Below are 13,814 nucleotides of genomic sequence, written 5' to 3'. Positions count from 1 at the left end.
CACTCAGCTTCAATATAAACATTTTTTGGAACTTTTTTTTTTATTGGGATAAACATTTTTTTGGAACCTTTGAAAAAAGCATTGCCAAAGAAAATTTAAAAAAAAATGTAAATTTAAAAATTATTTATCAAAATATGCTTCTCTGATCAGGTTAAGTCAAAATTAAATTCGCCACGTTACTATGGACCATTTTAAAAAGTAAAAAGAGTCAATAAGGCCAAAGTTGTTAGTTCTTTCTGCCGGCAATTGGCCATATTGAATTTCTTTGACGTATTGTAAAATGATTTGTTGTTAATAACATGTTATTTCTTTTTCGTTTAGTCAATAATATTACTGTTTAAGTCAAACTAGCCATTAAATGGGTCACCGTTAGTACCAATGGCTCATTACTTTTCTAAAACACACTAGAATGCTAATTTTCATGCCATCTAAAATCACATTCTTCTTCCAAAATTACTTTCTCGTATCACATATTTCTTTCTAGCTAAGGTATATCTTTTAATTTCCAAGTTTATTCAAATAGTTAATTATAAATTTATTCATGAAGTTTATTATTTCTTAAACTTAATTTAGTTAATTTAATTATATAGTTAGTTTAATCATCTTTTTGATTAAATGTTAGACATTAATATCGATGAAGAAAAGTGTCACTGTGGTTGAAAAATTAAAATTGTAATTATCTTAATTAACTTTTGATATTTAAGGTGTAGATTTACTACATGTCCCATGTTCAATGAGGAAAAGATTTTAGCTACTTAGGTGGATTGATTAAAAAGGGTGCATAATGAAAGAAATATATCATCAACAAATTCTATAGAGAAAGAAAAGCAACATGAGTTATATCACTTGCAAAATCGATTGGATGAACTTTTGAACACTGAGAAATTATAAAATGAAACATAGACGATGTTGAAGTTATTCAAAAAGTAATGGAGGATAGTTTAATATAATTTGTTAATGAAAAAAAAAATACTATTATATGATACTTTTAGTTTTATTTTATGAATTAATGTTATATTTTGTTTTTTTTTTCATTTCATGTCCTAAAAAAATATTCTATTTGAGGAGAAAGAAACTTGCACATGATTTTTTCATGTATTTTAAGAAGTTAAAATATATTCATGTGAGATCATGTAAGATTTGTCTTAACGTATAATTGTTTATTAGTAACTTCTAAATGTAACTTTATCAAACTTTGCGGCTATAACTAAAACCTAAACTGTATGGCTATAATTTATAAATAGTTGTTATATTTATTTGAAAAGGAATCGAAGTCTAGTTGATGCTTACATTAGTTGCTCTGCAAAATATCAAACATATTATAAAACCTACACATTTAGATTTCAGATTGGAAAGTTTCTCGACTCAAGGCAAACACTAGAAATGACTTATTGAGGCCATAATTTCAATTTTCTTATATATTGAAATATAGCTAAACACGCCCTTAAATTTACAAACTTAATTATACCAATATGTGACCAAAATTTAAGGAAAAGAAAGAAAAAATGATCATCTTATACACTTATAGAGGGTGGGTAGGAAATTAAAATAAAAGGAATTAACAAAGTCTAGGAGGTGGTCTATTATATGAAGGGGAACTAAAAGATCTATTATGCCTCACCAATTTTGACATTTGACCCTTCATTTCATTACACATTTTCTCCAATTCAAGGACCCTCCATTGCATTCTTTGTATATTCAACTTCATATCTCCACTACCTTCTGAAATGCATTCATATTCATCATCATCATCAGCATCATCATCATCATCATCACCCTCTCCTTCTTCTGGATGATTGCCACAATACTGATGCTGATCATGATGAGTTAATGGTGCAGCTTCTTCATACAGAACAATCTGTTTGTTGTTGCTCATCTTATTAGGAGTTTGACAGTAATATTCCAATTGATCTGACTTAGTTGGAGGCTCATAATTTACATGTTTCTGAGAAGCAAGTGCTTGAACTGCTACTCTTGGAGGGATTCTTGGGTTCTTTGCAAGATCTTTGCATGCTTCTAAGGATAGTTTTTCATAGTTGAGACATCTACATAATCTCGTTCTTTCTTCAAATGACAGCGTTGGATGAGACTGCATTTTTGTGGGGTCATCATGTACACCAAATATGAGCTCATTAGTGCAACTCATTTCTGTTTAGCTTTATTTTCATATCTACTTATATTGTAATATTGAATAAAAGGTTGCATATATATATATATATATATATATATATATATATATATATATATATATATATATATATATATATATATATATATATATAAAAGTTCAAGTGAAAACAATCCTTATATGAGGACCTTGAAAACCATAAAAAGGTGTTACCTTTTTCAGAAAAACGTATTACTTTGAATTTGTATTTTTTTCTGAGAGTTACTATTTTTTGGTAAAAAGTACCAGATTTTTTTAAAAACAAAAGTAACACGGTTTTTATGCAAAAGTAGCACATTTTTTGTAAAAAGGTAACACATTTTTTGGTTCTCACTGTTCGCATAGTACCGTGTTTTGCACCTGAACGCAACCATATATATATATATATATATATAGGGGAGAGTTCCATTGAAAAGGGGTTGAAAATGAGAAGGGTAAAAACGACTCTACACCCTTGATTTCACTAAAATCAAAAAAAATCTATGATTACGATTGAACCAAAATCTCATAATTGCAAAAGTAACTATGTTACACAGAAAGGTAACTGTGAAATAATTTTTAAAATGTTTCTTAATTTATAACATAGTATTCTTTTTTGTATATATAGTAACAAAAAAAAATCAAACAAAAATCCTTCTCACCCTTCTCATTTTAAAATCCTTCTGATTTGATTATATATATATATATATATATATATATATATATATATATATATATATATATATATATATATATATATATATATATGAAGTATGTTTTGGTGCAATACTACTATTTGTTTATGTATATTGTACACTATATCCTGAGATTTGAAAGGTATATTTTTCTAATATTTTTTAATCGACAGAGGCATATTTCCCAAATATTGAGTGTACTTAAAAAATGCCCTAAAAAGTAGACAATTTCCTAAGTCCTAAGAGTAGAGTATGTGAATTACAATAAATGAATAATAGTGGTTGTTCTGTTGTAAGTTTTAACAACCAAGAAATTTGATGATAAAAGGAATATAATTAATCATTTTAGTTGCAATATTTGTATTTTTGCAATCATGATGGTGTTGTGTTATTTAAATGAGTACTTGTATTTAGCAGGCTGCAGCCACAAAGTAATATTTGTATATCTGTTTCTGGAAGGGGGATGTCTATTATTGAGGGGTCCATATGAGAGTAATGGTAAGATTGTAATGTTACTGAAACAGTCAACGATGGCTCACAATAGATTGTAGTGTTTTATTCTTAAAAAACAAAAACCAAGAATCTTCATTGATTTAGTAAGCAAATTGTTACCGAGTGAAGTATTTTATTATACTCTTTCATAAAGCTCAAGTACAAGGCACCTAAAAAGTAGACACTTTTTCATGGTTTAACTAATATCCTATTATTCATTAGAGTTATTAAGTTAATTTTAGGTCGATTTAAAATTAATTTTCTATTCATATTGAATTTTATATAATTATTAATTTTTTTATTGCGTTAAATCATACTTGGTTATAAAGTCGAATAAATAATAAATTATTAAATTTAATTTGAACACCTATAATTTAACAATGTTCGTTGTTTTTATTTATAGATGTAGGCTCTCTTCTCACACACTAAGATAATGGATGAGATATTTCAAATATAATGATTATGATGTGTAACAAATGGAACTCGGACATCAATATTGAGGTGATTGTATTTCTTACAAGCTTTTCCGTTTATTTTATTCTTTATTGTTTTCAAAATTATCAATTTATTATTAATGTTACTCTTTTGTCGTATAAATAATCCAGCTTTTATTACTTTAGCCGGCCATTTCCCCATAGAATTCTACCTATTTTCCTATTAATTGGGTATTTTATTCTTATTATTTAAATAATCTCTCTATATTGATTAAGCAACTTAACTTATTTTATTCATTATCAAAAAAAACCCTACTTATTTTATTATTTGACAAATTAATGCATAACAATTTTATTGAGTACCTGATGCATACTATACTTAATGCAAATATAGAAATTAAGGGAGTAAAGGAATTAACATAATTAGAATGCTTAAATCACCATCTCTTTATATAAGTCAACCTTTTAAGTGTAAAGTGAAATTTGAGAATTAAATTTTGTCATAGTTGGAGAATAAATGTTACTTTAGTAAATGTCACAAATTCAATTTTCACTGACTCTTTTCATTCCTCAACTCAACTTGCATAAAAAAAATAAACGTATTAGAATTTAGAAAATAAATATGGGAGAAAATGTAACTCACAAAAAGAGTATAAAAAGTTCACTTCTAAAACCAATTGATAACAGTAGAAGTTACCCCTTGATAAAAATGGTATATATTCTTCTATTTATTCGATGTAAAACAACTTACATATGAATAAAAATATACAGTCACATAATCAAAATGAAAATTGGTTATAAAAAGAGATAGAAAATGTGAAGGGGAATAAGAACATAGTTAAAGGTTTGATTATTTATTAAGATGATGAGAATTTAGAAAACGATCTCCATGAAAAGAAAAAAAAAATGGTTAGCCATGGAAGGATGGCATTGGACCATTTGGTACATAATCTTTTTTATAGTGATGTTACCTAAAAATGTGAAATTTGAACAAACCCTAATGCATCACTACTATTCACTTTACATTAATAACTCAATTCATTTTTCCCAATCTTTTTGTTTCTGCAGCTTTTCTTTCTCCATCTCCTTTTCATCTTTGATGCTTTAATATGAGAATAAGAACATCAAAACATTCCCCATTTTTTTTTATTCAAAAAATAGTTTCAACTTTTATAAATTATTTGATGAACTATTAAATTAATAAACTATTCATATTGTATATATAACCTGTGAATTGAGATCAATGAACCAAACTCACAAGTTAACATTTGTAATAATAAAGTAGAAATATTATTTAGAACTTCATTTTGACTTAAACTCAAAAAGATTTTATTTAAGCACTTTTGCTTAAAATTGACAATTTCATATGAAAATCTCTAATAAGTTGACCATATTCTCTCAAATCAAAAGTATGTAAATTGAACCACTTTTTTTATAATAGAATTAAATTGAATTGAAAGAGTACGTATAAGCTAATTGTCAAGAAATCATCTCAACTAAAAGTTTAAATTAATGGTTGAAATCTCAAAGTATGTTATATACTTTAACACTAATATATTAATTCGAAGTGACTAAATTATATAAAATCGAAAAAAAAACTCTTTTCGCCATAAATCAATTTTAGCCTTGAACCTATTGCATCCATGATTAATGATAATTGAGGATTAAATAGTAATATAATTCAAAAAAGTAAAAAAAATTAGTAGGAGTACAAGATTATTAAATGAAGAAGGCTACAAGAAATTAGGACGGTGGGGAGAGGGAATTCCATGTAAGAAGGGAAAAAAGGTCGCAATTAGCTCATGGGTAGGGATTCCTTTGTCTTTTCTCTCATCTTGTCTCCTTTGTATTATCTCTTTTTTGTACTCTCTAATTTAAGTCCAAGAGACACCTCTATCATCCCAACTCATCTCATCTATGGACAACAGTATTACAACTACGAAATACACATCCATTCAACCTCAATTCGATTTGCCCCCAAAACAAAATTATATACAAATTAAATAAATCATTTTAAAGAAAAAATAGAATAAATTTGTGAATTCGAATAAAATAGAATATTTGAGGTGAATTAGAATAAAATAGAATATTTCAGGTGAATTAGATCAGAGTAAAAACAAAATTTAACTAGAGAACTAGAGGTATTCATTTGAGTCTTCAGGTCAATTTCGAGTTAGGTGCTTCGGGTTGGTTTAAAAATCGTATTTTGTGTGCAAATTAGTTTTTACATAAGTTTAAATTAATTTTAAAGTGGGATCAAGTCATGTCCGATTACAGGGTTGGGTAAATATAAGATTGTCGGATATACATTGAGACCCTCTATTTTTAACTAATAAATGGATGTCCTCTCAAACAAGATGAAAATAAGTAACTCAACAATAAGGTGAAGTTTGTGCAACAAAAATATTCATAGTAAATTCAAGAGGACAGTAAAAAAAAAAAAAAGATAAAGAAAAGGAATATTAATGCAGTTTATGCTAGGAAGGTGAAAGAAAATTACCTCAAGGTAGATATCAATAGCTCTGTAGACACCATCAAAACAATCCCTTGCTAAATCTGGTAAACTTTGAGCAACACCAATGAATTTGGAGATCTTTAGGTTCTGATCAGGTGAAATCTCTGCCAAGTACTGATCCACCAACCAACCTACTTTTTTTAACCTCTCTAATGATACGCTTTCACAATGTACAAACACTCTAATTAATCTTATTACAACATTAACATCATAAACACCTCCCATATTATTCCCTTCACTGCTATTTCCAGATATCAATAAATCATCCAATTTTGCCCAATCAAGCATACTTCCTATCAATTTCTCTAACCCACTTCTACAAACTTTACTTAACCCAAATCCAGAAACAAGTCTCATTACCCAAAACAATGCCCTGCAAGAAAATGCAGTTCTTCCCATTAAGATTACTCCATATACAGCAGTATCAGCAAGCCCACTATAGTCTGATTTGGAGTAAATGGAGATGTTTTTCTTTCCTTGAAGGGATGTTTTAAGGTAATGAATGATGAATTTTGTGAGTAATAAGCTGTTGTTATCACTCCCAAAAGCACCCAAATTTCTGATTACTCTTTCAATCACCATTGGAGAAAGCGTAGCTAAATCATCAAACCACCATGCTTTGTTATTACTTGTGTGATTATTGCTTGAAGATGATAGTTGTTTGCTTAAATCTGGGGTAGTTTTTGTTGATGAATTGGAGAGCCGAATTCGATGGGAGGATAAAGTATGATCAGGGGAAGAAGAGGAGGATGATTTTGAGGAGAAAATGAGGGAAACATCAGAGTTTTGAGCAATTTTAGCAAGTAAAGTGGTAATAAGTTTATCAATTAGGTTACTAGAATCAGCAAATGAAAAGAAATTTTCACAAGTTTTTAAGCAAACAAGAACATCATCCCAAGACCAATGGAACATTTCTTCAAGAAATGTTTCAGTTTGCTGTAAAAGATTACAACTTGAGTATTTATCAGTCATACCCAGAAAAAGTGAAGCACAATAAAGCTGAGAAACGTTGTGTACTGTGATGGGTATTCTGCCATTGTTGTAGCAGAATCTTGAAACAAGCTCAAACCCATCTGAGCCTCCTGGGAAATCTTCAAGGGAAAAGGATAGGTTGTTGATCTGGGTTCTTTTCTTTTGTTGTTTGATCAATTTTTTGAGCTTCCCTGAGAAAGCTGACACAATTTTCTGCAGGGAATATGAAGTTGTTGAAGCAATAATGATTTTGATTTGATGAATATAAAGTTGAATAATGATTAACATTTAATGAATGGTAAATGCAGAATATTGTATAGAAGGAAATTACCTGATTGAGAAAGAATGTTTGTTGGGAATTGATATGGATTTGAAGATCACATTGGTCTGCCATAGTTTGCTAGTTATCATTGAACGAAGCCCCAAATAGAAAAATGGAAATGAGAGAGAAAGATAAAAGGGGGAGTTTATAGTGTTATGTCATATGAATGAGTTCGCGTGAGGTGAAGCAGACAGTGGTTCGGGTAATAGGAATATAGGACAGCATGTGTAGTGTGGTGGCAGAAAAACACCAATATATATTCTTGCCCTTTCTTTATACAAGTTTATTAGCTAACAACAATACTATTGTCTACGCAACTACAATTATATAAATTATTAATGGACAATTCGAATATGTTTTAGTCGAATTATATACCATTTTTTTCGGATAAAATTATAATTTGATTAGGGGGTGTAACCGGATACCAGATCGATTCGGTTACGTAAATATGCTTTTTTGGATAGTGAAAAGCAGTCGGTTGCGGTTCGAAAAAAATTGAATATGCGGATCAAATATCGAATATATATCCGATTTTTCAATACTTATATTATTTAGGTTTTTTTTTAAATAATTACATTTTTTACACATTAATACTTAAGTTACACTTGTAAAAAGATCCTTATTTGTATCTTGGTTTTAAGCTTATTGTATCTTATATTGCGCGCGGGTAATTAATAAGAGGGTTTATAAATAACACATTATGTGTATCGTTTGAAAACCAAAGATACAAATAACAGTTATTTGTATTTTTAGTTCAAAGATACCAAAGAATCTTTGTTACGGTATCCATGTGTGATTCTTGTGGGAGATGTATGAATCTAATAACTACCCAACAGCATATGAAATATATATCAGGTCTAGTATGGGATAGGTAGATGAGTTTTCCCACCAATTTCCGATACTATTCTTTATCGACTAACTCTCCGTCTTGCACTATCTGGAGCCTATAATTGGCGAAAATTGGTGTTTCAGCAAGTTTACAATCAAGCATCCTAATTTCTACCAGAAGATCGAGCATATACTTCTTCTAATATTATCCCCGTTTCGACCTTAGAACTTGAATTCCAACGAAATTTTTTAGGTTCCTAGGTCTTTCATTTCGAACTCCATAAACAACTTCTTCTTAAGGTTAGTAATATCTTCTTCATTGATCCCAGTGATGACCATATCGTCAGCATAGATAATTAAGCAATAATTCGTCATTTTTCCTTCTTGAAGAACAATTTGTGATCGGAATACTTTGCTCATATCCAAATTTCTTCATTGCTGTAGTGAACCTACAAACCATGCTTGTGGGGATTTCAAGTCATACAATGCCTTTTTGAGTTTACACCTTTATTGTGATCCATGCAAACTCATCTAAGAACCCCAATGTTGCTTTCATATAGACCTCTTCTTTAATTTCACCATGGAGGAAGGTATTTTTCACATCAAATTGGTACAATAACCCATCTATATTTGCAGCCACTAAGAATAGGACTTTGATTGTAACAATCTTGGCAACCAGAGAGAAGATTTTTGAATAATCAACCCCATAAGTCTAAGGATACCCCTTGGCTATAAGTCGAGCTTTGTACCTCTCAATGATCTCATCAGTATGATATTTTATTGAGAAAACTCATTTGTATCCGATTGTTTTCTTTCCTCTAGGTAAAGTGCATTGATCCCAAATTTTATTCTTTTTAAGAGTTGTGATTTCTTCTTTCATGACTTTCTTCCACTTTGGATCTTGAAGAGCCTCTTCGGTGGTTTTTGGTAGAACATTAGAGTACAAAGAAGTGTTGAAGGCAAATGTTGTCTCAGATAATTATTCAGCACTTCCTCGCACTAATGGAAAAAAACGTATTTGCTGCGTGTAATTTGCTGCGATTTTCATATATACGCAGCAATAAATAGGAAAAAGAATAAGAAAAAAAAACAATTAATTGCTGCGGTTTTAAGGCTTGACCGCAGCAAATACTCAGTAGCACAATTAATTGATGCAGTTATGCTAAGGATCGCAGCAAATAAGTATTAAAAAAAATGAAGAAAAAATTTAAAGGCAGACATACCCAACTCCGCGCCTCGCGGAGTGCCTTCTGACCCAGAATAATTGCTGCGGTTTTGCTTATGATCACAGCAAATAACTGTTAACTGCTTCATTATGTTGATATCGATTAATGGGATATCGAGTTTCTTGAGATTCAAACTCCGAATCATACCTCTTAGGAGGAACACCTCTTGTGCTTTTGGGTGGTAACTCATATCTTCTTGGGTACATCAACACTAGGCACATCATCATCATTAGATATATCAATTAAGGGGGGCTCAAGTGTTACCTCTTGTTTAGTTGGATGCTTAGGGACTAGAGTGAACTAAAGAGGTGGTGAAACTATGGTTTCGGTAACAATATATGTGGTGATACCTACTTACTCTATAGGGTTTTGAACTTCTACTAACAGATATGTTAAACAGCTTAGATCATCGCTTACACTCTCCCCCTAAGGTGTAGGCTGGGTATAATAGTAGGAGTTTTCAAAGAAGTCACCATCCATAGTGGTATACAATCTGTTTTGAGTAGGATCATAATGCCAATATCCCATCTAGGTCACCCCATACCCGAAAAAGACACATTTAGCAGCCTGAGGTTCTAACTTAGTTCTAAGCTTTTGGAGAGATGGATATATACCACATTCCCAAAGACACAGGTCGTAAAAAGTGAGTTGAAAAAATAGCGGCAAAGGTGCTCAAAGTGTCAAGAAGAGTCTGAAAATTGAAAAACTTTGTGGGAAGACGGTTAGTAAAATAAGTGGCAGTAGCAATGGCCTCTAGCAAGAAATGAGCAGAAATATGAGACTCAAACATAAAGGCACGGGATATTTCAAGTAAGGTAAGTTTTTTCCTTTCAATGACTTTGTTTTGTTGTAGAGTATTTGGATATGTGGTTTGGTGAATTAGACCATGTTCTTAGATGATTCGTTTCAAGTTGGGGGAAACATATTCACCACCATTGTCAGATCGAAGAATTTGTGTTTGAGTATGGAATTGGGTGAGAATCATGTTATAAAATTTAACAAAAATCTCAAAACCTCAGATTTGTGTTTAAGAAAATAAATCCTGCTTATACGATTACAATCTTCCACAAATAAGACATAATATGAAAACCATGTGAATTTATTTCGGGAGCGGGACCCCACATATCAGAATGTATCAAAACAAATGGTTTATCAGTCCTAGACATAATGGAAAATAATAATGTTTATGACTCTTAACTAGTACACAAGCTTCATAATCCAAAGAGATATTACAATTATGTAGAGATGGTAGATAACCTAGAGACATGAGACCTAAACGACGATGTCACATCCATAATTAATGATCGGGAGACCTATGAGCAAGCATTGTGTGAACCTCATCCACATAGTACAAACTACCCCGTTCAGTTTCATGCCCAACGATGTACGAGCATCCTACACAACTAAACCATCAAAAGTCATAAGAACAGTACAATTAAGTTCTTTGATTAGCTGATTAACAAGCAATAATTTATGAGACAGACTGGGTATTAACAAGTAATTTTTAATACGAAGAGAAAATAAAATGTCAACTGGCCCCGCTTGATCCACCATTATATATTCCCCATTGGTTGTTTGAATGTGGGATTGGGGTGTGGTTTGAATGGATATAAAAAAATATCCACTTAGAGGTAGCTTGATGACTCAAGAGGCCCATATGTTTAAGGGTATGGAATTTGGAAGTGGTCATTTGGTTAAAAGAAATGGGTGGACTTGATTTTTGTGGGGCATCCGATTTTCTTAGGGTTAGAGTGGGTAGGATCATAGTATAAATAAGAGAATTAGGATAGTTATTGTCTTCGTCCCCATATGTTGTGGTTGTTTCTATCTCCTCCCTTCTCTCTTTTGTTTTTGTTGTGGTTACTACTCTTCCTTCCCCCTCACAGCCCTGCACTTTACCTGATGCACCATGTGATGAGGTGAGCTCACTAGGGTGGTCAGCAGTCGCCAGGTGGGATCTTGCCACCGGTCCAGTTCATCAGTGCCTTGGTGGTAGTCTTCCTCTTCTGTAGGTCATCCCACCATTCGGATACCCAACTAGCTTGAAAAACCCCTCCTTTGTATGCCATGAGCCACCGCACTGACTACACCGGAGTTTTCGTCGGTCGTCATCTTCTTGGTTTTTTTGGAGTGAATCTGTTTTGCATAGCTAGCCCTATTCCAATCTCTGAGGGACTAGATGCTAATGATGAGATATCGGTGATGATTTTCTGGTTTGAAATTTCTCGCTATATAGTGTCATAGGCCACGTTAATTGTCGGCGGTAGGTCTATATGAAGGGCATCCCTTCTTTCTTTGTCTAAATCTTCATTAATTCCAGTGACAAATAGGTACAATATTTGCCTTTGTATGAACTTATTAAATGTTGTGGTATCATCTGAACAAACCATTGGATTTGACATCCGTCTGTCAATCTCTTTCCATAGAATACTAAGTTTGCTAAAGTAAACTTCTTTTAAATCATTGGCTTTTGTTGAAGTAACTGCTTTTGAGCTCGAATCATAGATCTGGTGTTCGTCTCTACCACTACTCAAGAGATTTTCAATTCCTTACCATAAATCTCGAGCAATGATATTGTCTAGAAACTGGTTTACAATGTCTGCATCAATGTTTTCAATGATCCATGATATTAATTACCATGGATTCCCGTTAAGCCCATTGTGGGTATTCTAAATTAGTGGGTGTTGAAGGTACGATAGTGATATGGTTGAGCCGCCCTCGACCGCCAATGGCTATATGCATTTTGCACCATTTGGTATAGTTATGGTAGGTTAACTTCTCAGAAATTCGGTTTGTAGATGTGTTTTCTGTTCGGCTGGTTGATTTGTATAATTTCTGAAACATTTGGAACATTTATTCCATTTGCTCCATAAAGATCAGTTGAGTTTGTGTTGGCTCGTCAAATGGCTCAATCATCACAGGTAAGTAAGGTAAATGATGAGAACATTAAAGAGGTTATCGGATTTTCAGATCTATACCTTACGGCTCTAATACCATCAAGAATTAAAGAGTATGGAATTTGGGATTTAAGAACACTGTTTGTGTTGATTATAATGAGTTATACTACTTTGAATTTATACAGAGAATTCTATCACTAAATAAGTAAATAGAATAATAGCCTTAATACTATACTATAAGTAAGAAAACTATATAGTCTAATATCTATTGTCCTACTAATCCAACCTGTAAAAGATTGTTAATTAATTTCTATCAGTCACTAAAATAACTCAAGTCCACACCAAACTAGAATCCCTAGTGATTTACACCCTACTCCAAGCTTTGGTTTATGCTTCTTTTTTGAAAAGCCAATTAGCAATTTTCCTTTGCTAGAAAATAAGTATGGTTAATAAATAACCAATTTATAATTAGTAAAGGAAATTTTTTATGTATTATTTGAGTATGTTGCTAACTAGCCATTAGTAAATAATAATTTAATTATTATATGGTAGAATGAAGGAAGAGGAGTTTTGATGTGGTTAAAATTAGGGATATTCAAAAATATCCAATCCGATTATTAGAGATTTGATTTTAAAAATTGGATAATTAATTTGAATTTTAGAACCGGATCTGGATCGAAATATTGGCAAAATCGAATATACGACTTTTTTCTTTATAATCCTCAACTGTAACAAATTTACATAACTAATTTATTGTTAATTAATTTAGACTTAGAAAATCCAATCATATGCCCAAAATGATTTATATATGCGAAGTTAATTAGAAACTTGAAAAGCAAGTCATCAGCCTTTCTTTTGTACGATCTCAAGATCAACTAGCTGATATTCTCACAAAGACAGTCACAACTAAAGCCTTTGAAGATGCTTTATACAAGTTAGGCATTGGAAATCCTATAACCTAACTTGAGGGGGAGTGTAGGAAACTACATATTAGAATATTTATTTTCCATACTTAGATTATAGTAATAAGGCTATTATTCTATTTCATATTTAGTGATCAAAATTCTCTATATATATTCTAAGATGTATGTAACCGCCTCGAATTATGAAGGCCAACAGTGACTGGAATTTACTATTAATCAAGCAGAAGCTTAATTTTGCCAACACAACTAAGGGTTTACTTAAAGGGTAAACCAATGTCCAAGTAGAATACTTGAACCAAAACCAAAGCAATATAACAGAAGTGTTTACTATCTAAAAGAAAGGAAAATTACAATCAAATCGATA

At 31.4% G+C, this 13,814-nt stretch overlaps 1 protein-coding gene across 1 annotated transcript; it reads right to left on the bottom strand.

Annotated features, from left to right (window-relative positions):
• Positions 1-1,388: 1,388 nt before the first annotated feature.
• LOC130804985 (BTB/POZ domain-containing protein At3g19850-like) lies at positions 1,389-7,887 on the bottom strand. The gene is made up of 3 exons (XM_057669575.1): positions 7,586-7,887; positions 6,268-7,467; positions 1,389-2,089 (listed from the first exon to the last, which is right to left on the bottom strand). Exons 1-3 carry the CDS (start codon positions 7,646-7,648, stop codon positions 1,559-1,561), a joined length of 1,794 nt encoding a protein of 597 aa, XP_057525558.1. The 5' UTR covers positions 7,649-7,887; the 3' UTR covers positions 1,389-1,558.
• Between the last annotated feature and the right edge of the window lie 5,927 nt (positions 7,888-13,814).

The sequence above is a fragment of the Amaranthus tricolor genome, chromosome 2 (assembly GCF_026212465.1).
Source record: "Amaranthus tricolor cultivar Red isolate AtriRed21 chromosome 2, ASM2621246v1, whole genome shotgun sequence".
Lineage (NCBI taxonomy): Eukaryota > Viridiplantae > Streptophyta > Magnoliopsida > Caryophyllales > Amaranthaceae > Amaranthus > Amaranthus tricolor.
The sequence above is the reverse complement of the archived record's forward strand: the minus strand, read 5'-3'. Positions and strand labels throughout refer to the sequence as shown.